We start from the raw sequence: 24,914 nt of genomic DNA, 5'->3' as shown, positions 1-24,914 counted from the left end.
CCGTCGAGCACATGTTCGATGGCGGCTCGTTGGGAAGGCCTCGTGCCCTCCCAACACCCCCTACCAACCAAGCCGGAGTGAGGACGCGCACTCCCTGTGCACGCCGCCGCCGTTGCTGCTGTTGTTGTTGTTGTTGTTGTTGCTGAACCGTGAGGAAGAGCTGCGGGGAGGTATTGGGAGGTCCTAAACTTCCTAACGGTGCCATACAATCACATTCTGGTGCAACAAAGGGTCAGAATTAATGGAAACGAGTCCTTAACTGACATAGACTAAGAATAACTAGCAAGATGTCCTATAGTTGTCTTACATGAGATGCGGTGAACCTGGGCACGACATTTAATGGGGGAAATAGGGGGAGGTCGGGTCTACAGAGTGTTGTTTACAGAAAATGGGACTAGGGAATGGGGGATTGGGGATAGTTGGGAAGTATTGAGGAAATAGGGGAATATTTACAAGCGGATATGGATGGATGCAAATCCCATATCCGCAACAATATCTATATATATACATACATATATATATATATATATATACATATATATTGTTACAGGCGCGGTCTTGGATGGTGATTTACCGAGCGGTTTGGTATGACCACGTCTGCAACAGGTTACCCGATTATACCCGGACGTTGACTAATCGCGCTATGCTAGATCAATTAAGGAAAAGGACACAACGCCTGGGATTACAAGGATACGACACCAAGGGTTCAGTTCTCAAGGCCTCCGGAGGAGGTTATATTATGGGATTTACGGAAGGTCAGATTACAGGGATGAGAGGTATAACATAGGAAGGTAGGCACTTAGACACACTCTTATAATAGCCCCGACAGACGACAGATAAACAGGACAAAAACTGACTCACACGGGGATTGATGGCAAGGAAAGCGGGTCCTCGATGGCCAGCACAAGGTGCACCTTGTGCTCAGGGACAGGATAGCGCGGCCCAACAGATGCAGGAGGTCTCTCAGCGCTCGGAGGTAGCTTTCTTGTCTTCTCTCTCTCAAGCTCGGGGCGCATCTCACTCTCACTTCCGGTGAGTCGTCGCGTATATCCGGCGGGGAGTCACGCCCTCGGCTCGTTAGCTCCGCCCCAGATGGAATCGGTCCGTTGCTTGTCATTGGGTGCGGGGGTTACCGGCTCCGCCCTTGACGAGGGGCCGACAGGGAGCCCCTTCGTGGTAACCCCGTCGGCGCACATGGGTAATGGCGGCTAACCGAGCCGGAGTGAGGACGCACACTCCCCGCGCCGCCCCCCTCTGCTGTTGTAGTTGTTGTTGTTGGAGCTTCTTCATGGGGAAGAGATGCGGGGAGGTATGGGAAGGTCCTAAACTCACTACTGGTGCCATATAATCACATTCTGGTGCAACGAAGAGTCAGAATTAATGGAAACGAGTCCTTAACTGACATAGACTAAGAATAACTAGCAAGATGTCCGAAAGTTGTCTACATGAGATGCGGTGGACCTGGGCACGACATTTAATGGGGGAAGAAGGGGGAGATCGGCTCTACTGGGTGTTGTTTACAGACAATGGGACTAGGGAATGGGGGATTGGGGAGAGTTGGGGAGTATTGGGGAAATAGGGGAATATTTACAAGCGGATATGGAGGCCAAATTCCATACCCGCAACATTGCACCCTTCTCTACCCTCGGGGCGTCCCGACCCGATAAATTCTTACCTATTTTAGTGTGGCACTCAGATGTAGTTCCCTCTACTATTAACTCTACCCTGAGTGCGACAGTTTTACAGATATTCACAAATGAGTAAATATGTCCCCCTGCGACGTTGCACCCTTCTCCTCACTGAAACACACCCACAGGATAACCGAATTGCGGAAAGAATTCGCAAACTAAACATACAGCCGGTAGGGAGCATTATTTACACAAGACTACGCTGATATTTACACTACGATCCAGGACCTGTTTTTGGAGGAACACATGCAGATGTTATTGCATAGAGAGAGCACGCATGCCAGCATCGATACACCAACCCACGAGTGCTCTGTGGCCTTACGGCCTTTAATAATGTGCAGAGCACCCCTTCCAAGCACCAAAAGCACCACCCCATCATGTACTGTCAGCACCATCCGGTGCACCACCATTGTTCGTTAAAATAAAAACGACAACCCCTAACCCCGCAGGTGTCTCTTGCTCTTCCTGTGGTGCACTTGGCCTTCTTGCCGCTTTCAAAAATAAAGAAAGGGGCCAACCGCGTCCATTTCTTTATTGTGGCCATCAGGGGCCAACTATTAGTGGTTCACCTGCTTGGCATAGGTGCCACGTTGACCCAGAGGTCCATCAATGGGTGGTGCTTGGCCGCAAAAGAACTGCGGTCCATGGTGGGTGGCCACAAACATTGCGGTCCATATGGTGTATCGATCCCAGCAGCAAGCAGCGAAAGTGCAGGCCCACAACTGCGTAGCCAGCACCTCTCTCTCCTCTCTCTCTACCCCAAAGCCAGATCCTCGGAGGTGGGAGACAAAAGAAAAGACAAGTGAGTAAGGTGGTAAGGGCGCAAAAGTGCACGCAATATTAGGTAATGCACATTAGGGGCACATGGGAACCAGGTGAGACAGGTACGTTCCTACCGTACGCCCCCCCCCCCCCCCCACCAGGTAACCTACATGGCCCCTCCCTTACCCCTTACTGTATCCACAAAACACCACACTACCCATAAACATCTACTTTACAAATCAACAAACATCCCTACTGTCTTCCCCGTTCCTCCTATAAACCAAATTCGTCTTCTCTCCCTCCTAACCAATCAAATTTGCCATTTTCAACTTTCATCAAAATTTGCCATCTCCAACTTGACATCATAATTTGCCATCACCAATTCATCATCAGTCCCTCCTAAGGAGGGAGAGATGGAATCACCCCAATGTCTCATCCACGTCGTGATGCGTCTCACAAATCCTCACAGCAATTTCATTACCTGCAACAAAACAAAGAAAACACAGGTGTGGAGTCATCATCATCACCACAGGTAAGTGGCTGCGTATGGTGCGACAGGTTCATCAATCCTAACTATCTCCTGAATGACTTTAACAACTTTACACTACCCGGGGTCTTTCTCCGGCCAACCCATTGGCCCTCTTACACTATGGGTTCCAAAAACCAATTCCCATTGGCCAACTGTGGTGCTTTTCAATTTGGGGTCTCACTCCCCCGATTCATCTCCCGGTGCCCTCGCACAATTTCTGGGCTGTGGCGTGTACCTCTCCCCAGCGGGTCTACCCACCTGCACACCTCCACCACTGCAGTTGCCTCCGAGCTTACCTGCTCCTTACCCTAACCTAACTACCTGGGGAAGGCCCTCTGGCGCTCTCCCCACTCGGTGCCATCTCTGGCACTGGGCTACCCGGGTCCGTCCTCCGGATCCTCGGGCCCCATCCACAACTCTACCGGCTCCCAGAGCCCACCTGCGGCCTCACCTGGCCGACATCCTCACAGTGGTGGAGTGCCCAACCAACTACACACACTAACAGGCTACACGCCCAGCCATTTCCACGACACTAATGCACCCATCCACAATACCATTCTGCAACCGCACCACAAATGCCAATATCCAACCACAATTTACCTGTACCCTCTACCTAACACTTACACTACCCGCCCCGGGTATCCGTGATGGGGGTCCACTCTTCCCCCATTCACACCTTCGCACCATGCACACCACTCCGTACCACTTACTCCAACTCTCTCCACACACCTGTACTTGCACACCTGTGCTCTCACACCTGGTGCCACCTGCACCCTTCTCTCCCCAAGCGCATTCGCGCTGATCCACAACACTCACTACTCATACACTGCTCCACACACCTGTCCAGTTGCACACCTGTGCAATCACACCTGTTCAATCACACCTGTCCAGCTCTCACACAGCATCATCTCAGCTAACTCCTCCCCTCTGAAACTTGCGCTTCCCAGTCGTCCCTTTAAATTATTGCGCTCCCACGTCATTATCAACCACACTAAACTACCTGCGTCCCCACTACAGGTATCAGTCACTAACTAACCTTAACGTCACCTAATGTCAATCTCCGCTAGATCCCTATCAATATCCTAACCCACCCGGGCTAGTTTTCACTGCCATACACCCCATAAACTATAGCGCATTTGCCCCACCTGGGAAGGGGGGCAGGGATGCCACCCTCACCCACCGGGCACATCGCTCACTACCAATTTTGCACATCAAATTTCAACAAATCAAAAATTTGCCAATCACTACCCATCATCTGCCAATCATTACTGCCAATCCCTTTGCCAATCATCAAATTTCGTTTTTTTCTAATTTCGGGGCCAAAACACTAACCTCATCACCCAGTCTACTCACTACTGCCTCTCGGTGCGCCAATTCCCGTCCAAAGCCCGGCTTCGTAAAGCCAAGCCATGAATGCGGGTTGTTTGGTGCCAGCGGCTGGACACGTCCCGCATTCGGGGCAGGGAAGGAGGTTTACCCGGGCCGAGATCCCACGCACCACCTCGGCGTGGTGCCATCCAATGTCCCGATCTCGACCTGCCGGCACGTCTCAATGGAAAGTGGTCGCCATGACGACCCTTTCCATCGGGCTGCCCGCTCCGCCTAGTGGAGCCCGGGCGCGGCCGTCCAAAGCGAGGCCCGGCACGCACCGAGGGCCCGCTTCGGCTAAAAGTCGACCTAACCTCTAACCCGTTTAACATCGATGCTTCACCTGCATGCTTACACCCCGCAGCCCGTTCCTTGCTCACACATCCAGCCGTCTCCATGCTCCTCGTACCTTTCCTTACACACCCAGGTACTCTCATTCCACTCACAGACTTGGTCACACACCTGACCACCGAACACCTTGGCACACATTCGTCACTCGCACACCTCACCAACACACCTCTTCGCGCCCCCTCCTCGGTCACCTCCTCTGTGACAATCACAGGTGTGCTCTCACTCGCACACCCAACCAAGTGCCTCACTACCAATTCCAGCGTGCATTCCCACTCACGCTCTACCATTCCAGGTGTGCATCCTTCCATTCCAGGTGTCCATCCTCGCTCACCTGTCACAACCAACTCACGCTCCGTGCCACTCTTACTACTCTCACCTCCACTCTTGACAACGCACTCACCCTTACTCTTGACAGCGCACTCTTTCCTCATGCACCCGTCCGTTACACACCTTTCTCGCACACCCTCTCCCGTTACATCCTCTGTAACACTCACCACAGGCGTGCAGCATTCTTCCTTGCCTTTGACAGCGCACTCTTTCCCCATGCACCTGTCCGTCACACACCTGTCTCGCGCACACTCTTGCGCACACTCTCCCATCACACCCTCTGTAACACTTACCACACCGCGCTTCCATGTGCTCCCTCGCACACGCGCTACGACCGACTCACTCTCGCCAGCACCCTCACTCCTTGGCACGCACTTTTTCCTCACACACCCCAGAGTCGGACTTCCTCGCACACCTCCTTTTTCGCACACCAGACCTGTCGCACACCTCACCAACGGCCTCTCACGAACACCCGGGTCTATCTCGACCCCCAAGCTTATCAAATCACCTGGCGCATCATACGCACGACCATATTGGTCACCACTTACACCGGGTCCTCTTCCTCTTCGCTTCTCCTCCATCACCTGCGAATCCCTCATCCGGTTAATGAGCACACCATCACGATCCAAACACAGACTTTGGACCAATTCTTTTACCTCCTCTTTTATCTCTTTCTTATCCTCTCTCCGTCGCTTCTTAATTTCGCTCACCCCTTCTTCCACTTCTTCTAATTTCTGCTTCACCTCCTTCATTCCCCGGTACGTCTCCTCAAGCTCGTCCTCCAAGGCTACCTTGACCGTTTCCATGTGCGTCCTCACCTGCCGGTCCTTCGTCTCCATTACCTCTATCACCTCGTCCAACCTCGTTGTCAGTCCCTCACGTACCATCTGACATTCCCTCTTCGTCGCTATCAAGTCATCTTTTAGTTCTTTCTGTGTCGCCTTTAACCCTCCTATTACCGCTGTGTTCTTCTTTACCTGGTCCGTTAGTTCTTTTTGTCCCTCCGTCAGCTGTTCCACCTCCTGCGTCAGGTCCTCTATGCCCCCTTGTAACTTTACCGTCCCCTTTCTCACCTCCTTCTCCATGCGCTCCTTACAGTGCCTCACCTCCTCGCGCACTCCTCCGACCTCCTCACTCACTCCTCTTCTGATCTCCTCTCCCATCACTTGCATCTCCTGCCCAGATGCCACCCTCATCTGCTCCATTTCCTCCCTGTGAGCATCCAGTTTGGTTTCTACCCCCATTCTGACCCCCTCTATCTGCTGCCCCATTTGTTTAACTTCCCTTTCCACTTGGTCCCTCATGTCCCTCAATTTGCCTTCCATAGTGTTTTCTAACCCCTCTAACCCCTTTTGCATCCCTTCCATTTGATTCTCTTGAGCGGCCATTCTGTTTTCTACCCCCATTAACCCATTCTTTACCTCTTTTATTCCGTTGTCTAACCCCTCACCGGTACCCCTCGCTTCGTCCCTCATTACCCCCATTTGGCCCTCCAATCGCTCACCCTGAGCATCCATCCGGTTCCCCATTACCCCCAATTGCTCACTCTGCAGTTTGAGGGACGCCTGCATTTGCGCCATAAATTGCTCCATGAGGGCCTGCATTTGGGCCATCCCTCCCACTTGTGCAGCGGGTGCGACCGCCGTAGCTATGTGCGAGGCGCCATTTTGCGCGCCCGCAATGTCGGGCGCGAGGACGCCATTTTGCGAACCTGCCGCCCTCACTGCTTCGCTCTCCTCATGTCCCTCAATTTGGTCCTGGATCGACCCTGCCTCACTCTCTACCGGAACCCAGCCGACTTGGTCTGCCATAGCGCGACTTTCAAAATTCGGGTTTTTATTTTCGTAAAACAAAATCAAATTTCGCCGTTATAATTTCGAGCGCGTAAAAAAAACGCGCTCTGGATCGAATCTCACTCCTCGACACCAATTGTTACAGGCGCGGTCTTGGATGGTGATTTACCGAGCGGTTTGGTATGACCACGTCTGCAACAGGTTACCCGATTATACCCGGACGTTGACTAATCGCGCTATGCTAGATCAATTAAGGAAAAGGACACAACGGCTGGGATTACAAGGATACGACACCAAGGGTTCAGTTCTCAAGGCCTCCGGAGGAGGTTATATTATGGGATTTACGGAAGGTCAGATTACAGGGATGAGAGGTATAACATAGGAAGGTAGGCACTTAGACACACTCTTATAATAGCCCCGACAGACGACAGATAAACAGGACAAAAACTGACTCACATGGGGATTGATGGCAAGGAAAGCGGGTCCTCGATGGCCAGCACAAGGTGCACCTTGTGCTCAGGGACAGGATAGCGCGGCCCAACAGATGCAGGAGGTCTCTCAGCGCTCGGAGGTAGCTTTCTTGTCTTCTCTCTCTCAAGCTCGGGGCGCATCTCACTCTCACTTCCGGTGAGTCGTCGCGTATATCCGGCGGGGAGTCACGCCCTCGGCTCGTTAGCTCCGCCCCAGATGGAATCGGTCCGTTGCTTGTCATTGGGTGCGGGGGTTACCGGCTCCGCCCTTGACGAGGGGCCGACAGGGAGCCCCTTCGTGGTAACCCCGTCGGTGCACATGGGTAATGGCGGCTAACCGAGCCGGAGTGAGGACGCACACTCCCCGCGCCGCCCCCCTCTGCTGTTGTAGTTGTTGTTGTTGGAGCTTCTTCATGGGGAAGAGATGCGGGGAGGTATGGGAAGGTCCTAAACTCACTACTGGTGCCATATAATCACATTCTGGTGCAACGAAGAGTCAGAATTAATGGAAACGAGTCCTTAACTGACATAGACTAAGAATAACTAGCAAGATGTCCGAAAGTTGTCTACATGAGATGCGGTGGACCTGGGCACGACATTTAATGGGGGAAGAAGGGGGAGATCGGCTCTACTGGGTGTTGTTTACAGACAATGGGACTAGGGAATGGGGGATTGGGGAGAGTTGGGGAGTATTGGGGAAATAGGGGAATATTTACAAGCGGATATGGAGGCCAAATTCCATACCCGCAACAATATATATATATACATATATATATAATTATATATACATATATATATATATATATATATACATATATATATATACATATATATATAATTATATATACATATATATATATATATATATTGATTAATCCGTTTTTGACAAAGGACTTGCTCACTATTGTGCCGAAATTTCAGCTTCCTAGCTCAAAGGATGGCTGAGATATCGCCCGGACAAACAAACAAGAAAACAAGAAAACAAGTACACATACATTCAAAGTACACCGCCCCCATGCCAAATAATTAAATATCGTACAGCGCGGCATTGCCGGGGCGCCTCAGGCGCCCGGCAATACCGCAGTGCAGCTCATTGAGGCTGCATTGGGAGGGAGAGGTGTACACTAATTGATTGATTAATTGTATAATTAAAATCAATAAAAGATTATCACAAAATATTTTCATAATCAATTGGCTAATCGCATAGCTAAACCACGAGTGCTTCATCCGAAGATGTATCTTTTAGAAATTTAATTAAATAAGTCATTTATAAAAAATTAAATAATTAATTGATTACTCAATAAATAATTAATCGATTAATCAATAAATAATTCATAGATGAAATGATTAATCAATAAATCAAAAATATCCTTGATAGCCACATCACTTGGTCACTCATGTCCAAATATTAGCTTCCCAGCTCAAAAGGTGCCTGAGATATTGGCCAAATGAGAAAGAAAATAAATAAATGATTAATAATGAAAATAAATAAATAATAATCATAAAAAAATTAAATTATTAATCAATTTGGTCAGAGAACACATAAACTACCACTATTTCATCAGAATCTGTAACTTTAAAAAAAAATTTTTTTTTGTCATTAATCGAATAATTTAATAATTAATCGATTAATTGATTAATTAATAAATCAAAAATATCCTTTGCAGCCAAATCACCTGGTCATTGACATGTCCAAATATCAGCTTCCTAACTCAAAAGGTGCCTGAGTTAATGGTCAGAAGAGAAAGGAAATTTGATTAATTAAATAAGTACTTAATTAATCGCTAATAATTAAATAACTCCTCAATTTATTGATTAATCAACAAAAAAATAATACCGTTTATGACAAAGCACTTTCTCACTATTGTGCCAAAATTTCAGCTTCCTAGCTCAAAGGATGGCTGAGATATCGTCCGGACAAACAAACAAACAAGAAAACAAGAAAGCAAGAAAACAACGAGAGTGAAAACTGAGTACTCCCTTTCAGTGTGCGTCACTGCCGAGCCCCCTTCGGTGCCCAGCAATGACGATTTGCAATGCCTGGAGATGGCATAGGAAAGGAGCGGTGTACAATATATTGCACTTGGGACTGAGAACACACAGACAGGAGGAGGATAAGAGTTGTGGCTGGCTGAGTGGGAGCATGGTGAAGCAGGAAAGCTTGACAAGCATGGTGCAGCCTTCCATGGCACTTGTTCTGGGAAACTCCTTTTAGCCGGTTCTGGGAAGCTCCTGTTAAGCTGATTTCTGGGAACTCCTTTTCACCCTCCTGTTGTGTGGGCTTCTGAAGGCTCTGGCCTCCACCTTCAGCACCAACGTGCTTCTCCCATTCACTCTCGTGAGCTATTGGGCCACAGCCCAGTCTGGGGGGCAGAGCGACCCCCTCGAGACCCTGTCACTCAAATAACTCTGAGGTAAATATCCCCGGTTGATTGTACACATCCTCACGGTCCAGGCCTCACAGACACTTTAAATGAACATAAATGAAGGATTCGAAAGGGTAAAACGACAATAAACAGGTCAAAATGGATGGCGGTTTTAGAAACAACATTAGCATGGATGGGGTGGATGTCTCTATCTATAACATAAAAGCGATGCTTATACGCTTACGCTTTTACGCTTATGCTGGACATGCAAATTAATGAAAGAACTCTGCTATATTAAGAATATTTAACCCACGAGGAGTCATTTATAAACACTATTATCTTTCATTCTCAAAATACTGTTCTCAATGGAATACTGTTCTCCCCTATGGGCCGGTGCTCCTGCCTCACACCTAGCTCGGCTTCACGCTGTTGAAACCAAAGCTTTCAGAATTATTGGAATCTCCCGCGATGAAGCTATCTCTGAGGGCCTTTCACTCACTCACCGCAGGCAGGTAGGTGGTCTTTCTGTCTTCTACCGACTCCTCTCCGGCCTTGCACCCCCAGCTCTCTCTGTGCTCTGTCCCCCAAATATTCCGACAGGTCGCACAAGATCTGCCTGCAACCCTCTTATGGTTAAACTGCCGAAATCTCGGCTCTCTGCTCACCTTCACTCTTTCATTCCTCTTTTCTCCCGCCTCTGGAACAAACTCCCTCACTCCCTTCAATCCCACTCCTCCCTCCAGGTCTTTAAAACAGCTGTTCACCACCATCTCTTATCTTCCCCCATCCAAAACCTTGATCTTTTCTACCCCCGCTAATTCACCCCAGATCCACCTTGTTTGAAATTCCAACTTCTTTCCTGGAAGTCCTGGCAGTGTCCATATGTTTTATACCTCTCCCACCGCCCCCTTCCCATGCCCCGCCCCCCAAAGCCCTCGCCCTCTCTCAGATCTCTCGATGTCTCCATGTCTCTCGGTCCCTGCTCTCAAATGTTGTGTTTGTGTCCTTCCCCCTCTCTCCCCATCTTGTCTACCGCTCCCGATGTTATATGTTTTATGTGTCGGTTTGTCTTTCTGTGTGATTAATGTTCGCTCTTTCACGAGCCTCGATCTTGTATACAAAAAAAACAAAAAACTAATATTTTGTCGAATATAGTTTGGCAATAATTCGTTACTTCAAGCGAATTGCATTTTCTCCAGGAAAAAAAATCTTTGTTTGCACGTTGGGCAATGTACAGTAGTTGCTGATAGCAATTTGTGACACCAACTCTTTGAAATCAAGCTTTTGAATTGGGTAAAATGTCGTGATAATATAGTTTAGCTTCATTCTCAATGTGTGTTGAATTTGTTTGTTTTTTTTGCAGGAAACTACACATTTGGAAAGAGGAAGTAACATCAACAGCAGTGGACAGGCATGCAGGGGTGAGACTGAACGAATCCAAGGCTCTTGCTCCATCAGGGCACATCACAGTACCAACACCACAGGTGCACCCTCCCGATGTGTACAAGACACAATACACTGGTAGAAGCTTCTGTATTGAGTGTTGACATCTACGCTATCATCTGATATATCAGAGAGACCAGCAGAAAGTGTTTGTTACCTTCACAAGGTCATTGATTAACGGGTGCATAACAACAACGAGACTGGATTTGCAGGTATTGAAGCTAGCAGGGTAACAAGGTGGAAAATAGTTGAGATTCTCAGTCTTTAAAAACTGCTGTACTGTGACATCTTTACAAGGTGAAAAGAAGATTGTTTTGAACAAAAGTAATTCTCTGTAATTATTGCTGATGGTTAATGGTGCAGACAGAAAGTTCAAAGGTGGAATGAAGACTAGAGGGCAGGATATCATAAGTATGCCATTGTTTTTTGTCAAAGAAGAAAAATGTAGGCAAAAAAAGTGCATACCACTTTTGGTCCCCACCCTCACGCCACCACAGGGATCATTGTATCTTGGAGCATGCAATCCTTTCAAGGAAAAATGGCTGACCTGTGTTTAGTCAAATGGATAAACAAGAATGACCGTGGTCAAACAAACTAGTGTGGCCACAACCTGTGACAAAATTAGGTAACGGCCCAATTGGGAAACATACATTTAAAGCACTCTTAATAGATGAACAGCGCAATTGGGAAACATACATTTAAAGCACTCTTAATAGATGAACAGCACAATTGGGAAATGCATTTAATGCGCTATTAAAAAATTAACTTGACACCTCTCATCCATGACAACCTCCACACGGTTATATCAGAACAAGCTGATTCGTCACATGATCATGGATTGCCTAACCCCAATATGGGGCTGTTCAAAAATTATGTAACACTATTTTTTCTGTAATTTGCATAACATAACGCTTGATTAACGTGCATTCTGACAGGCTTCATTGAATGAATGAATGAATGATCGTTTTAAGGCCATTTTCCCCGCGAGAGCGGGGGTTAGCCTTGCGGGCCCCATGACAATCATGGTTCCCTGTTTGAGGCAATGTTTTTAAGGCCGGATGCCCTTCCTGACGCCAACCCTTAGTCGCCTCTTACGATGCGCAGGGATACAGTGTACCTATTCTAAACCGGGGTACACACCGGGATCATTCATCCCAGCAAGCTGGTACTCAATTTGCCGACCTCGGAAGGATGACAGGCTGAGTCAACCCCCCTGGCGTTAATTCAGCGATCGACCGGGATTCGAACCCAGGATCCTCGGATCCCAAGCTGGCACCCTAACCGCTAAGCCAACACCAGGGATAAACCTTAAACTTAAACGCAACACTGCACCCTCCCTTTTTCCAGGCTCGGCCCAAGCCAAAACAAAAGGAACTATCTTTTTAATTAATGTGACATAAACTTAAGCTTCATTAAACCTTACAATTATTCGACATCTTACTATAATTCACCAAATGTCCGTCCGTCCGTTCGAAGGTACCGCAAAAACGGCTCAACCAATCGAAACGATATTTTGTGTGGGTAATCCTGGGATCTCCAGGAGTAAAATAGGCTATTTCGTTTTCCCAATTTCAGCTTTGGTCTCCAGTATTCTCAGGTTTGGACTCCCGCATAACATTCATGTTCGCATAACGTCCATTGTGACGATGTTCTCATTGTGACGATGTATGTGTTCACGGTAGTGTTTGACGTGACGGTGTGAACGTAATTTCGTAATGTTTTTCGTTTCGTAATCTTTCAATGAACGTTTAATGTTTAATGAACGTTTAATGTTTAATGAACGTATAATGTTTAATGAACGTTTAATGCTCTTCGATGTCCGGGGCCGCACGCACACTACACTGGACGTGCCAGCGTGTACCTTGCCCTTCGCCGTCAGGCTCGGGTAAACCGCTGAGCCCCATCCATGTTGGAGACTGGGATTTGAGACAGTGTCCTTCATTAAAAGTATAATAAACGCTGTCTCCATCGATCTTGCCAAGGCCGTAACAGCCGTAACGTTTAATCTCCACATGAGACAATTCCACATAGCTATTTGGGTGGTGAATACGCTAACAGATCACTGTCTCCATCAATCTTGCCAAGGCCGTAACAGCTATCGGCTCAAAATCCTTTTAACTGTTGATTTGGTACAGTTACACGTATCGGGAATTTGGTGCACGTATCGGGAGTACATACGACATAGCGATTGTGAACACGATTATCGATCACGATTCACGATCATAGTGTATCGATCACGATTTGAAACACGATGGAATAATATTTACCGATATGAACAGTGATGTGGCTTTTATTGAAATTCTAAAGATACTGTTTAGATTTTGATGATTTGCGTGTGATAAGATTCAACGAATGTTTATATGAATCGTTTAAAATTTTTAAAAAGCCTTCAATTTCTGATATTTTGCCTTTTCATTTGGGCTTCCCAATTGGAGCCCCACCCATAGGGCGGGTACCGTTGCTAGTACGATTAAATTCTTGTTGGTGTCCCTCATCGTGAATAACACTCGACCCAAACAAAGCCAATTGTTTTTGTAATTTGTGTAACATAACGCTTGATTACCGCATTCTAACGTACCGTACATTCTGATGACAAGCGCAGGTATGACATCGACTGCTTTTAGGGAATCATGGATGATTTGCTCATGCAGTGGAACTTACTTTATTCAGCACCGATTATAGGGTGACATTTGTGTGAAAGTTTTTATTGGGCAAATCCCCAGCAACATTGAGGTAAATTGTCTGGGACTTGCATGGTTAAATTACCTCAGTGTACTGTGACTTTATTTGCTGTGTTTTAATTTCTGACAGTCTGCAAGACATGTTTGTAATGCAATGAGGGCAATGCCTTACTTTTGTTGAAAGTTGTTCACACCTTTCACGTTGCACCCCTGATTGTTGTGATGGAAAAACTCTTGATCATCACTGGTATTGTCCACAAAAGGTTTAAGGAACTGGGCTCACTGCTCTCTCAATTCAAATCGGTTGGCAACCTCTGTCTTCCTCTGTCTCTCATCTGGTCAGGTTGTTATTGTTGAGCTTGATTCCACACACCTCCACTCTTTTTGTCCCCTATTTCTGCCACCTGTGAATTGTTTTGCGGTGTACATCAATCTCACTATTCACCTTGAAGTTTTAAGAGTAACGGACAAGTATTGCACGATCGATCGGTTTTAAGAGTATTGCACGATCGTGCATGAATCTGTAAAAATTGTATAATAATTATACATGTTACAAGTAACACCTTTTCTTTTATAACATTGCCACTAATGCCATTTCCTTGCAGATACATGTGCCAAGGGGCGTTCTACGCAGCCACTATGAAGAGCAGCTGGAACAGCAGCGGCTGGCCTACCAGCATGAGGCTGAGGCTGCCCAGCTTCGCAAGCAGCAGGAGCAGCGTTATTGGCAGCAGTTAACTCTTCAACGCAGGGCCGACACAGCGAGATCACATGACCAGAAAGGACAATTGCAGCAACAAAATCTGGTCCAGCAGAATGAGATTCCCTGGCATCAGCAGCAGCATCATCAGCAGCAGCAGCAGAAGCATCAACAACCCCAGCACTGGCAGCAAAAATCAACTCCGAAAGCAGTCGATTTGGACAACAGACCACATGTAGCCCAAATGAAGTACGTATTCTAAAAATGTTGGAAAATAGAGACAGAGGTTGAATAAAATGTAACAATGGAGGTTATAGAACAAATCTACCTTCCAATTTTGACTTTTATTTTGCTTTCTTTAGGCTTTTTTTCCCCTTTCTTTCCATGATGCGTATATCTGTATGTATGTATATGAACATGTATGTACATACTACGTATGTGTGTGTGTGTGTGTGTGTGTGTGTGTGTGTGTGTGTGTGTGTGTGTGTGTGTGTGTGTGTGTGTGTGTGTGTGTGTGTGTGTGTGTGTGTGTGTGTAGGTATATAGATATGTGGAAGCCTGGTGTTGGCTTAATGGTTAGGGTGCTGGCTTGGGATTCTGATGTATACAGTATATATATATATATATATATACAGTGCATTCAGAAAGTATTCAGACCCCTTCACTTTTTCACATTTTGTTATGTTGCAGCAACAACAGACAACAGGCATTTTAAGGCCATTTTCCCTGCTGGAGTGGGGGTTAGCCTTGCGATCCCCATGACAATCTTCTCCATTTTGCCCTATTTTCTGCATCTCCCCTGGTTAACCCCCTTACACGCATTTCTTATTCCACCATCTTTAGCCAAGTCTTTCTCGGTCTTCCCCATCCTCTACTTCCTTCTACATTCATTTATATCACTCTTCTCAACCAGTCACGTTCATCCTTCCTCAACACATGACCAAACCATCTCAACCTGTTCCCCTTCACAGCATCCATCACAGGCTCTATTCCCATCATCTTTCGCAATTCATCATTTGTCTTCCTCTCTCTCAACGATACTCCACACATCCACCGAACCATTCGCATTTCCACCCTTTCCAGCCTTCGTTGCTGCTCTACGTTCATTACCAATGTCTCGCTCCCATAAATCATAGCACTTTTCACACATGCAGCATACACCTTTCCCTTCAGCTTCAACGACACTCCCCTACTCGTCAGCACGCCACTCAGTTCCCGAAACTTCTTCCATGCACATCTCACTCCAGCAACCGTTGCCTAGTCTGATCCATCTTCTCCATTCAGCATGTCTCCTAGGTAAAAAAATGTTTTCACACCTTCCAGCTTCACGCCGTCTCCAAGATCCAACTCAACATTTCCTTCATCTACAGCTCCCTCTGTGCGCACCTTACATTTGAATGTAGCTGCCACACTGATTAATGACCCTCTCAAACCACGACATTTTTGATGAACCCACTCAGCGCACATTGTGCAATGAATGGAGTTCACTCCGCCAGCCTTCCTGCACACAGCACACGGCCACTTCCCTTCTGGAAGTTTCTCCCATCTCCACACAGGATCTCTGGAGCTCAGCCAGAGTGACCATCGGGTTCTTGGTCACCTCTTACCAAGGCCCTTCTCCCCCGATTGCTCAGTTTGGCCAGGTGGCCAGCTCCAGGAAGAGTCCTGGTTGTTCCAAACTTCTTCCATTTAAGAATTATGGAGGCCACTGTGCTCATGGGAACCTTCAATGCAGCAGAATTTTTTTTGTAGGCTTTCCCAAATCTGTGGCTCGACACAATCCTGTCTGAGCTCGGCAGGTAGTTCCTTCGACCTCATGGCTTGGTTTTTGCTCTGATATGCATTGTCAGCTGTGAGACCTTTTATAGACAGGTGTGTGCCTTTCCAAATCATGTCCAATCAATTGAATTTACCACAGGTGGACTCCAATCAAGGTGGAGAAACATCTCAAAGATGATCAAGAGAAATGGGAGGCACCTGAGCTAAATTTAAAGTGTCATAGCAAAGGGTATGAATACTTATGTAAATGTGATATTTCAGTTTTTTCTTTTTAATAAATTTGCAAAACTTTCTAAAATCCTGTTTTCTCTTTGTCATTATGGGGTATCGAGTGTAGATTGATGAGGGAAAAAATGAATTTAAACGATTTTAGCATGAGGCTGCAACATAACAAAATGTGAAAAAAGTGATGGGGTCTGAATACTTTCTGAATGCACTGTGTATATATATATATATATATATATATATATATATATATCAAAAAGATATCGCCTAGTCAATTACCCCAGATGGCTAGGAATGTCGCATAAATTAACTCCTCCCTTGCTGCTCTTGTGGAAGAAAGCTGCAAAAAAAAAACCTTGGGTAATTGGTTCGGTGAGAGCTTATTGGTTATTCCCTTCAATTACACATGAGAGACATGATTGGGTCTTGTTATTTCTATGTTAACTGCTATTGAAACTGCTTATGGTACATGCTTGGGAGCCTTGGTGGTGTGCATTTTTGGCTTTGCTGTCGCTGATGGCTTGCCAACAGGTGATGAAACCGGTCGTGCTACTGAGGGGAGAAGGGAGGGATGTAGCTTTGGGATTATTATGTACATACTACTTTACTTGTAAATGTTTATCAGCTTTAGAGGAACCTGGGTAGAGTTTGACATAGCAAAGGAATTACCTTGTGTAGCATTTCATGGTTGCCTTATGCAGCTTCCTTTGGCTAGACGAGCATGGGAGGAATTAAGAGACAGAATAATTTAATCCACATTTTATTCTCTTCTTATTCCTCTTATTTCCTGAGGAAGCTGTATTCTTGGACTCAACACGAACGTTTTTCCATTCTGTTCATTGGACAGGTTGTTTTTGGATTTTACCTGTCCTATCAACCACTGTGCCTGTCCAACTACTCATATTGCAAGCATGTGTGCGATACTGTTTTGCTTCGTTTAAGGTTGTGCCAGCACGTGGGGGTGGTCAGATCTACCAAGATCCTCTTAATTGTTGCTAATCACTGTGGTGCTTCAAAAAAGAACAGAAAACCCTCCCTTTTTGGGGCGGTGTATAGGCAACAAGGCACCGTCTTGCATGCTCCTGGAAGTTTATGTTTTAGCAATTTAAAGTAGGGCATGGCGATTGTGAATATAACAGGTTCGATGATGTGTTCTGCCTGAACTGCATGCAAATCAAAATGATGGTGGGTGGAGTTAGCCTTCCTACTAATTATGTCGTTGTGGGTGGAGTGGTCAGACCAGCTGGCCAAACAATGAGCGGAAAGAGAAAAACAGACGGACAGAGAACTGCCACTACTTGAATATATAGATTAATATTATGATATTATCATCGTGTTGTTATTACTTTTGTTATTATGAGTGGCCTTGGAAAAATGCCACGATGAGCTATCTTAACACGGCTATACACCTCAACACGGATTTTGCCCAACCTTAAAGTGGTGGGAAGGTAATTAAGTTGCTATAACCTCCATCGTGTGACCCTTAGTCCTCCTGTAAAGTTTGGTTGAGATTGGACAAGTAAGGACCGAATGTATCAGTCATACAGACAGACACCAAATTGCGTATTTTAGAAACGATGAGCATTTCATCAAACTTAGTGAGAGCGCCTGAAGAGGAAGCTCTTGCTCACCTCGGAATTTGAGGGGTCAGTTAAATATTCTTCTCGTTCTGCAGATGCCACTTCATCCCAAATAAAGCCCATGGAAAATTACGTTCACGATCGAGCCTTTATGTCTGAGTTGATGTCCCTCCTGCAGTGTGCAGAATCTGCAAGAAGGTGGATACTACATGAGAGTATCTCATAAAACAACAAACAACACCTTAAATGTGAGCTGAGGCATTGACAACAGGTTAGTAAATTAAGGCAGTACATCTTCCAAGATTGTGAAACGATCAAACCTACTGGTTCACTGTGCAATAGTAGATAAAGGCCTGTTATCTGGGCATATTTCATCAGAGCACATGACACAGCCTTCCTGGCAAATGTACAGCTTTGTTCCACCTGGCTTACTACCTGGCCCCAGGACCCAATATGCACCACTCAAAGCCTTCAAATCGTTTGGCCACTAGTACCAAAGAAGGTCCATGATCTGAGGCCCAAATCCAATTCATAGGGAAAATACAGCACCATGAAGTTGGCAGGTGAAGTTGGCAGGCTATTTTTAGCATCAAGGCTAAAAATAGCACCTTTTGGCTTTACATGACATACTTTGACCTCAGTGTATGAAATAACTGTCCTGATTTTGAGAGGTAAACTTTTTACACATGGTCTGGCATGTTGTGAGCTGTCAAATATGCTGTGTCGAAATAGCAGTTCCCCAAGTTCGAAAAGAAACTGTTTTTTTTTTTTCAACCACATTTTCAGGTTTCAACTTGCGACCTACAGCCCCCGACCCTTGTGTGATTATTCATGTTTGACCCCACAAGCCTCGTGGAGGAATTTGGACATCCATTACTCCAGTGATTTAGACACCAGATGGTATTTTCACCCGCTGTAGTAATTCAGCCAGTACAGCCTTCTGTTCTATGTGTTATTGAGGTTTGTACTCCATTTAATTTGTAATTAACTATGGATGCAAATTAGGTTGATTACCTGGTGTAACAGCGCTGTAAATCTGTTGGTGCAGCACAATAACACCAGAAATAGAAATGCCACGTTCTAACGCTATTCCAAAAAAGGACAAATGTGGCTTCATATCGAGCAAAGAAGAAAGTAATGAGCAAAGCATGTTGCTGAGTTATTTGAAGGCAATGAGTGTATCAGTAAGAACAAAAGCAATGTAATGTGGATGCCAATAGATATAGCTGTGGATTGAAACAATTCATGTTAGATGAAAGGAAAACGCATTTGGAGGTTTATGGAATAGGTATTGCTGTTGGAGAACGGCAGATCGAATTGCGGAAAACCATTTCCATCTGTACCAAATGGAAAGCCCTTCAAAGTATCAAATGTCAGCGTTACAATTTCTGATCTTGAATCCTGACATTAAAATAAAGCTGCCCATAAAGTGATGGGAACGTAAGGATTTGAGCAGAGTGATAGTTTGAGTTGTAATGTGCTGTTTTATGCACAGATGGGAAAGTTTAGAAACAATCCAACGAACAATGCTGCAACTATCTCCATGACGACGCCTATATTTGAAGTGATAATGCACCTATCCGTGGGAAATTTTGACGTGAATGATTTGAGAAGTATGACAAATTTCAGGCACTTTCGTGACCCACCGCAATCCGAAGAATTCAAAATATGGAGAGTACCAGTTGCGTGAATTTGAACAACACCGTTACCGTCACTCCTGTCCTTATTTTTGAACTAATCATGCCTGTGATCACAGGTGAGGTTCACACTAATGAATGAATGATCGTTTTAAGGCCATTGTTTGGGTGTGATTGTTTGGGATTGGGAATTGGCCCAGTAGTTTGGGTGTGATTTACACACACACACACACACACACACACACACACACACACACACACAGACACAGACACACAGACAATCACAGCGACACACAAAATGACTTACTTATAAGATTACTAGCAGGAGTATCAGGCATTGTCTGGTGATGTTCTATTCCTGTTGGCATTTTGAAGAAATCAATTTGGGTTTTTTTGTGGGTGTCTAAAACACTTCCCTGCACCCACTAAGGAAAATATTACACACACAATTTTTGTCTTTTTTTGGGAGGAGATGATTTAATATTACCTTTCACATAGCTACAAAGGCCAGGCACTATAGAGCTATTAAAATATATATATATATTCAATTTTTTTTTTGTTGCCTAAAACACTCTAGTACTCTAACTTGAAAACAAATTTGGATTTATTAACATATCGGATCAATATATACAGTGTGAGTCAAAAGTAGCGCCCGATTTCTGTTTTTTCGGCTGTCAGATTCTTTCTGGGGTGTCATGTTGTTAATAATTGTCTTGCAGATTATTAATTTTCTTAGTTTATTTATTTTTATTTTTGTTTTGCAGGTTATTGCTGAGAGTTTGGAAAGTTACTGAAGTTGCACCAAATTGAACCATGAATTACCTTTCAATGAATCAACGCATTGCGGCCGTGAAACATTACTACAAATGTAATGAACAACCAACGATGGCGGCACGCCGTTTGGCACAGGAATTCGATATTAACCCACCCCAGGGAAGAAACATACGATTGATTGTCGAGAAATTTGAAGCAACAGGGTCGGTAGCCACTGCAAAGAAGTCCGGTCGTCCGAAAACGGCCACGAATGTAGCTAAGGGTTTCCCCCGTAATAATTTTCCGTAATAAGTTTCCCCCGAATAAATGGTTAGATAAACATGTCATTCATTTATTTCTACCTTCTTGTACACTGTAATACAAATGGCAAACAAACAATCAACTGACAGAAATATATATATATATAAACAGAAATCGGGCGCTACTTTTGACTCACCCTGTAGTAGTTGATAAAGCAGACTGAATCTGCTAAAATACGAAAAGTTGGCAGGTATCTCAAGATTTTGCTGTATTTGAACTGAAACTGAGGTGCAATGATGGGGTTTTAATCGTTTTTGTCTTTGGCAGAGAGCGAAAACATTATGGAGTAGCCAGCCAACATCAAGAGGGCTTAGAGTTTGAACATGCTGGGGAAAATGAAGCTCCAGTGCAGCTTGATAGGACAGGTGGGTGCATACTTGCAAGAAGACACAACAGACACTTTAGTTGTCTGAATACCTTCAAAGGATTTAAGCATCTTCAAAGCATTAATACTTTCATAAAAAGGTAAACATGTTTTGAGAGAAAATTAAAACATTAATCTATACCATTAAAGTGAATTTGGATATTTGTTTGTTTGTTGTTTGTTTATATATTCCTCAAAAACTAGAAAACTACTGAACCAAATCCAACCAAAATTTGCGTGGTACCTAAGGGTACCCCAAGTATGGTTTCTACCTGGGTAGCATATCTGGGGTAGGGGGTTCATGGTGGGGGGAAGACTCCAATTCTCTCTATGTAGATGTGTATCGTATAGCGTCCCCAGTGGTAGCTGGTATTACAAATCATCATCTTCCTATATTGTTTAAACGGCTTACCAATATGCATTACGGTGATGTTGAAATCCAAATGGGAATACGAAATTTTCAATGTTTCATTTCACTAATTTTAAGCAGAGGTTGAAACCAAAGCATCCAACACTGATCTTCACAGCGAAGCAAAAGTGATTTGAAATAAAATCAGCAAAGATTGTTGATGAAGGTGGTGTTATCTGACTTCCAAGCAGATGGAAAATGACCTCAGACAAATGATGGTGAATGGAGCAGAATGTTTGTGAAATACAACATGTCTTTTGATTAAAACCGTCAGCAGAGCGATGGGTGAAAATGCCTTGTACTTTCATAAAATGTATACATATTTTGAGAAATAAAATAGAATGTTCTAGTTTTTCAATTTTCGTTTGTTGGAGCAAGTTGCATGGATGAAAAATCTTCTGTATGTGTACGGAAATCCATATTTTTGTAAACGACCTACATTCAGGTTTCTGTATTTTCGTCATCAGAAATGCATGCCACATTTATGTGAAATTGGGCTGCTATTCTGAGATGTGCAGGTTTGTTTGTTAACCCATTCATCCAGGTGGAGAGTACGGCCAGCACTACACCTCATTACCACAATTAGGCAAATTTCTATGTAGATATTTTTTTTACGAGGTATTTTTTGCAGAAGTCTGCTGGGTAGCAAGAAGCTTGCAAGCACGGTTAGTGTGATCACATGTGAGCTAAGCAGGGCAATATCAGTCTATGTCGGTAAATACTTTCAGGCCATGAAAATAGCTTCCATTGTAGGATTTTCCCATCGTCATCCTTTTCTATGACCTTAATGGAAAATACCCAAGTGCTGTCTTCACATTGCATGAAGTAAAGATGCAGTTCTGCTGAACACAAATACAAATTTCGTCTTTGTATTTGTGTTCAATCACAAATTTCCTCTGTTGGTCGTGGTGAGCTTTGTGACTACTTCTGTATGATGCCAATAAATCTTAACATGGAACTTCGATGCAGGATGAAGCCACTTTGTCAACATGCCTATGCTGCACCGACACCATATCCTATGATCAAAAACAAGGCTACACCAACACCACATCGTACGGCACTGCATCCTACTATTTTCCATCTTGTCAACTCCTTGCGTTCTCCCTTGCCCCTCATCAATTTTTCCATCTCAGTCTATTTTCTCCATCTGCCCTGCTGTTGGCATTTCCCCTTTTTCTGCTGTTCTTTTTGTTATGTTACATCCTCATACATTCTGTGTTATAGCTTGTCCATAAGCCATGACTATCAAAAAGAGAATAAAAAAAGGAAATCATATGTTATGCTTGTGTAATGTATGTGCAGTAGCCTGCAAAAGTATTCACCCCTTCCAATAATGCCACATTTATATGAATTACGAAAATTGCTCTCGTTCTTCCAAGTTTGATGGGGATTGGCCATGGACTGCAATCTTCAACTCTTGCCATAAATATTAAATTGGATTCAAGTCAGGACTTTGACTGGGCCACTCGAGAACATTTATTTTATTCTTATTCAGCCACTCCAGTGTGGCTTTAGCTTTGTAGATTTTCCATTTTCAGATTCATGGCTGACTCAAGCAGGTTTTCATCGAGGATTTTCCTGTACTTTGCACCATCCATTGTCCCTTATATCATGACAAGCTTGCCAGTCCCTGCTGATGAAAAGCAACCCCATAACATGATGCTGCCATCACCATGCTTGACAGTAGGGATGGTGTTGACTGGGTGATGTGCAGTGTTAGGCTTGTGCCAGACTTAACGCTTTGAATTTAGACCAAACATTTCCATTTTTGTCTTACCTGACCACAAAACGCTTCTCCACATTTCTTCACGTATTATTAAGTATCATTAAGATGCTTTTTCGCAAACTACATACGAGCTTTTGGATGCGTTTTTTTCAGTAATGGCTTCTTTTTGCCACCTGATCATGGAGGGCAGCTTTGTGAAGGAAACGGGATATTGTTGATTACTGAACACTGACCCCCATCTCGGACATGGAGCCTTGCAGATCTTTCAAAGCTCTTGTTGGATTTACAGTGACATCCTGAACCAGTTTAGTGCTTGCTTGGCTGCTGAGTTTGGAGGGATGACCTGATATGGATAGAGTCTGTGTGGTGTGATACGTCTTCCACTTCTTAATGATGGATTTCACCATCGTCAAACGGATAATGAATGACTTTGAAATCTTCTTATAACCCTCTCCTGAATGGTGCTTCTCCACCAATTTATGTCTGAATTATTTGGAAAGCTCATTGGTCTTCATGTTTGCCTCGTTGGTGACCCAGTGAGTTGCACCTTAAAGCTCCTTACATAAGTGGGGAGCTTAATTTTTCAGTTAGAACACTAACTACATACAGGTGAGACCTATTACACTTATTTTGTAACCTTTCAAACAAATAATTTGCTCCTGAAGTGATTTTCGTTTAATAATTAGGCAAAGGGTTTGAATGCTTATGCAACTGAGAATCATCTGATTTTCTCTGTTAATCAAACTTATTCACATTTTATCTGCATTTTTTAGCTTTATCACTTTAGAGTAGTTTGTGAAGACTCTATATATTAAGCTTGATTTGAAAGCATCATGAAATAAGCTCAGGTGGTATCAACATATGAAAACTTTGGAGGGGGGTGAATACTTTTGCAGGCTACTGTATGTATGTCTGAAAATCATGGAGAAATAAAAATGGATGGGCTAATCTCCACCTAATTTTGCATACATGCTGTTTTTCAGTGTTACTAATTAAATAAATCAGTTAAGCTCTACACTTAGTTTTACAGGGGTGATGGACGAGAGGGGAGGTGGGTATGAACAGTGTGGGAGTCACAGGGACATAACTGGTGTTTTAAATGCAAATTTAATATTTTCACAAATATTCTTTATGAGCCGAAACCCGTGGAACATCCACGGAAGGGAGGATGTGGTGTATGGATAGAGTGTACCATTATGGATGGCATAGGGGGATTGCTTGTCCGAGTAAGAGTTAGGAAGAAAGATGAGAATGAAGAGTGCGTATATGAACAACGATCGCCGACACCGGCACAAATGCATGCTCTGGATTGTCCACTTAGTGGACGGCTTGCTTTCGCCTTCGCCTGTCCAATCAGCGAACGGCTTGCTTCGCCTTCGCCCAGCAGACGCCAATACGATGGCGTCGTAAGATGGCGTCATATCGGCAGTTAATCGGATGCTTTTGGGCCCCAACGTCGGCTAATTCAGATTTTTCGAGTATGGCTGTACGTGATAAACAAAGAGTGCGGTTCGTAGATCATAAATCCATTAGTGCCGTGGGCATCGGGTCACTGGGTGCGGCGTAAAAGGGATAACAAAGTCGAGTCCTTACGCTATTATTATATAGATTACAACTATACTGACGGATTCAAAAATTTAAC

General features: G+C 44.7%; 1 protein-coding gene across 6 annotated transcripts in view; it reads left to right on the top strand.

The window, feature by feature from the left end:
* Window positions 1–24,914, top strand: part of LOC137424664 (uncharacterized) — a 140,223-nt gene that overhangs the window by 93,251 nt on the left and 22,058 nt on the right. For 4 of the 6 annotated variants that reach the window (XM_068112359.2, XM_068112358.2, XM_078775727.1 and 1 more), the window contains 3 exons: window positions 11,018–11,138; window positions 14,384–14,727; window positions 21,041–21,138. In XM_068112359.2, the coding sequence (XP_067968460.2) occupies window positions 11,018–11,138; window positions 14,384–14,727; window positions 21,041–21,138 (563 nt within the window). The remainder of the gene's footprint in view (window positions 1–11,017; window positions 11,139–14,383; window positions 14,728–21,040; window positions 21,139–24,914) is intronic. The other 2 variants (XM_068112360.2, XM_078775726.1) reach the window with 1 other exon arrangement.

The sequence above is a fragment of the Myxine glutinosa genome, chromosome 4 (assembly GCF_964187855.1).
Source record: "Myxine glutinosa chromosome 4, kmMyxGlut1.1, whole genome shotgun sequence".
Taxonomy (NCBI): domain Eukaryota; kingdom Metazoa; phylum Chordata; class Myxini; order Myxiniformes; family Myxinidae; genus Myxine; species Myxine glutinosa.
Note: the sequence above shows the minus strand (reverse complement) of the source record. Positions and strands in the feature narration are given on the sequence as shown.